General features: G+C 47.0%; 1 protein-coding gene across 1 annotated transcript; it reads left to right on the top strand.

Moving 5' to 3' along the window:
- The first annotated feature begins 415 nt into the window (after positions 1-415).
- her6 (hairy-related 6) lies at positions 416-2,375 on the top strand. Its single transcript, XM_080472651.1, has 4 exons — positions 416-802; positions 962-1,057; positions 1,169-1,256; positions 1,429-2,375. The coding sequence occupies exons 1-4, from the start codon at positions 695-697 to the stop codon at positions 1,968-1,970; spliced, it is 834 nt and encodes a 277-aa protein (XP_080328777.1). The 5' UTR covers positions 416-694; the 3' UTR covers positions 1,971-2,375.
- Positions 2,376-4,322: the final 1,947 nt, after the last annotated feature.

The following is a 4,322-nucleotide window of genomic DNA, read 5'->3' as shown; positions in this document are numbered from 1 at the left end:
ATCAATATCATACATATATATATATATATACATACAATAACATAATTGTTTTTGCGTTTGTGTTATGGCTTTGTTTTGTTCCTCACAATTAATCAATTCATTATATTGTCTCATTATTGTACATTGTGTGGTTATCTCCCCTCGGGAGGATAAAAGGTCCCGCAGCCGGCTTCTGGTGGCGATGCCCAGTCAGCGGCTCCACTGTTAATATGTAAACGCTACGATGATTGAAGACTGAAGGCAGTTTCCTCGGCTGTGCCCTGAACCCGGGCCGTGCGCCATTGGCCGCCAGCTCCAGCGGCCAAAGAACCAATGGGAGGGCGCCGACCACGAGCCGTCCTCCCTCGGGCCGCGTGTCCCTCGTCCTGATTGGTGGAAAGTTACTGTGGGAAAGAAAGTTTGGGAAGTTTCACACGAGCCGTTCGCGTGCAGTGTGAGATATAAATACAAGCCACACGCGGAGAGCCCAACAGAGAGACGGCATCCGCTCTGGCATCCGCAGCTGCTGCGCATCGCTCTGACGGATTTTAACTCGATACACATCTCAGGATTTGTTAGCTTGCTTTTTTCTTGGAGGGGACGTTTGATTATCACACATAGAAAACCCTAATCTTCCCTCTCATAAACAAGTGGATCGTTATTTGCTGGGGCTTTTGTTGGATATTTTTGATTTAAAAAAAAAAAAAAAAAAAAGATGCCTGCCGATATGATGGAAAAATCCTCCTCCTCCCCCGTTGCTGCAACCCCGGCAAGCATGAACACAACTCCGGATAAACCCAAGACCGCATCGGAGCACAGAAAGGTTGGTATTGATCACGTACTTCAAAACAAATATCGCTGTCATTTAAGGCGTTTTTAAAATGTCACAACAACCACAAGTTGATTGTCCAACGCGCGCGGATTTGAGCTTTTACGCACAAAACGGGAGAGGATTTTAATATAGTTCTGTCCTCATTTCTAGTCTTCAAAGCCTATAATGGAAAAGAGGAGAAGAGCGAGAATCAACGAGAGCTTGGGGCAGCTGAAAACTCTCATCCTGGACGCTCTCAAAAAAGATGTAAGTACACAAGTCGTTGCACGAGTTATTAATAGATTATGAAACGATTCCTGTATAACGGCGGGGAAACGAGCGTGTGGTCCTAATCGTGTGCGTTGTTCGACCTTTCAGAGCTCCAGACACTCTAAACTGGAAAAGGCAGACATCCTGGAGATGACTGTGAAGCATCTCCGGAACCTCCAGAGGGCTCAGATGACCGGTAAGTTACATCTCTCGGTCTAAATAGTCTCACTATCGATCGTTGTAGACGCTTGCAAGTGTGAACTCGCAGCGGTTCCCCATCATGCCAACATTTTTATAGACTTTTAAACTTTAAACACACGTGACAAAGTGTGCACCTGACTAAAGTGCTTTTCTACCTGTCTCTTCAGCTGCCCTGAACACCGACCCCACTGTTTTGGGGAAATATCGCGCTGGATTCAGTGAGTGCATGAATGAAGTCACCCGGTTCCTGTCCACCTGCGAAGGCGTTAACACCGAGGTCAGAACGCGGCTTCTCGGCCACTTGGCCAACTGCATGACCCAGATCAACGCCATGAACTATCCCAGCCAGCATCAGCACCAGCACCCGCTCCCTTCCACCGCCGGGCCAACACATCCTTCCTTCGGCCAGCCCATGGTCCAGATCCCCAGCTCGTCCCCGCAGGTCCTGCCCATGAACCCCGTGTCCTGTAAAGGAGGCTCCTCGCCGGTCACTTTACCGTCAGACGCCACCAAAGTGTACGGCGGGTTCCAGATCGTGCCTGCCACAGACGGACAGTTTGCTTTCCTCATACCCAACGCGGCGTTCGCGCCAAACGGCCCCGTTATCCCCGTGTACGCAAACAACGTCAGCACGTCTGTGCCTGTTCCGGCTGCGGTTTCCCCCGGAGCCCCGTCTGGCAACTCGGACTCAGTGTGGCGACCCTGGTGAAAAAGCGGAGAAAGACCGCAAGAAAAAACAAACAAAAAAGACTTGAAAACGACACTTACTAGTTCTCTCTTTGTTCAATGTTAGAAAAGTTGTTTTGAATATTTTTCCTCCGTAAAATGGACAGAGTATGCACTATATTTGTACAGCTAACAAGGGAGTAAAGTTCATATTGAAATGGGATTTGTATTGTGGAAGTCCGTTCACTGCATTTTTATATATTTGACTCGTCTTTTTTTACTGTGTGACGCCAAAGATATGTTCAATGCTATTATGCCGTTCTTCGTTTTGGAAGACAAATAAATTTGTAAAGGTATTAAAACAATGCACATGACTTTGTGTTGTTTGTGAAGAAAAACAAGGGAAAAGTTGTCATTAAATGGGGAATACTGCTTTCCCTTGCAGTTTATTTGTTGTTTACCTTTAACGTGTTTCCATATAGATTAAAAAAAAAAAGCTCAGCTGGGTTGAGGCACATCAACTAAACTTTACTGCGTTAAATCTGTGTAAAGTAAACATTAACTTTCATTCCAATGATTTTAGCGGGGTGTGATTGTTATAAAGCAAGAGGTGATTTAAAACCGAAGTTTAGAACTAATTGAGACGGCTGCTTTTACCAACATCAAAAGTAATGATAATACTTTGGTCCAAAATCCAAAATGAAAGTTCAGCTCGATAACATTTACTTTGTCGTTTGAGGTTTAACATGCACAACTTCTGCAGACCGCTGGAGTGTCTGCAGAACATTAATGCTCACTCTGTGCAAGTTATGGATCAGATTGGCTCTAATCTGCATGGCTAATAACAAAACAAGTGTGTAAAACAGGAGATTGTGTTAGTATCATTGATCAGACACTGGGCCATCCCTTCTGTTTGTGGCTGATGTATCCAATTGTTGTGCTTTTTTCTTGATGAAATGTTGGACTTTTAAAACTTTGTAAGCTTTATAGAGGCAAGTTGCGCCATCTAGCAGCGGATGAGATAATTGCAGTTGATCGGTAGTGGGAGATCAATGAGTGGTTGGACATGTGGAGTTGCCTCTTGGTGCAACTGCTCTCAGCCTTTGTCTACCAGAAAACATGTTCTACTGGTAAGGAAATATCAAGGAGCAAGGAAACTGGAACTTTTCAAACTGTTTTGAGTTTATATAATTTGTAAGATGAGGGGCTGCAGAGAATGGTAGGATATCCGACTCTTTTGAAATAGTCATCATTTAACTTTATTGAGCACGTTTTGTTGGGATGTTAACTGAAATGACTGCGCAAAAGTTTTTGTTTTTTGCTCAGTCTTTTTCACATCAGCAGCAGCTTTAATTTCCTGACAGTATGAACAGAGAGGAGCCTTGGGCAGTGTCTTTAATCAGTGAAGAGGGAGTTTCTGGATGCCAGGGGGGTTGACAGCAGAAGGATGTGCTAAACACGTCGCCACTGAGCCATGTGGTAGCGCTCTGCTTTGCCCAGGTGTGTGTGCCCCCTCCAGCTATCCGAGTGTGGCCCTTCTTTGAAGGGGTGTGTGTGTGTGTGTGTGTAGAGGGGTGCAGGTGTTTGCAATTATCAGTGCGCTAAGAGGCACAAAGTGTGGATAAGTGCCATCATTTTGAATTTCCATCACACCTTTTTACAGGGGGCCATGCATCCCTGTTTGATTGAAGCCATGTGTGCGCTCATGCCGGTGAGTGCATACATTTTGTTTGTGTGCGTGTGTGTGTGTGTGTGTGTGTTGAGGTTGCCGGCTGTGTGAGGACATGCCTGGCCCAAGAGCACAATAGGTGAGGTAGTTACGTCCAGGAGTGGGGTGGGTGGGGGGTTCAAGGATAGGCCTGGCATGAGTAACAGTCCCCTGTGAGCCAGAGCTACTCTTCACATACACACACACACACACACACACACACACACACACACACACACACACACACACACACGCAAAACATTCCCACAGCATTCCAGCTGTGCTAGAACCAATGTCGAGCTTCCTGCCCTGAGCCCTGAGGCCACAGCTGGACACGGGACGTCTGGGAGGCACGTGGTGTGACCCGGACAACACCCAGCTGCTGAGCCCTCCCACCCTGCCTCACCGCATTTCCCCTCTTTCCTCCTTTCCTCCTCCACCCACCGACATCTTCAACGGTCTCTTCCCCTCTGGAGAACAACTTTACGAGCCTCTCCAATTACCCAGTGCAGTGGCCGAGCTGCCGGAGTGACCGCACACATGTCACAACACGACCGAGGGGTTAGCCGCCATGCGTGTCCATTAACTTTTCCCACACTCCGTGTGCATGCAGGGAGCAAAAAGAGGAAAAAAAAGCCCCTCTGCTTCCTCCTTGGCTCTCTAAGTGCTACCATATGGTCCACTCTC

This window comes from Lipophrys pholis (genome assembly GCF_963383615.2).
Source record: "Lipophrys pholis genome assembly, chromosome: 10".
NCBI lineage: Eukaryota > Metazoa > Chordata > Actinopteri > Blenniiformes > Blenniidae > Lipophrys > Lipophrys pholis.
Note: the sequence above shows the minus strand (reverse complement) of the source record. Positions and strands in the feature narration are given on the sequence as shown.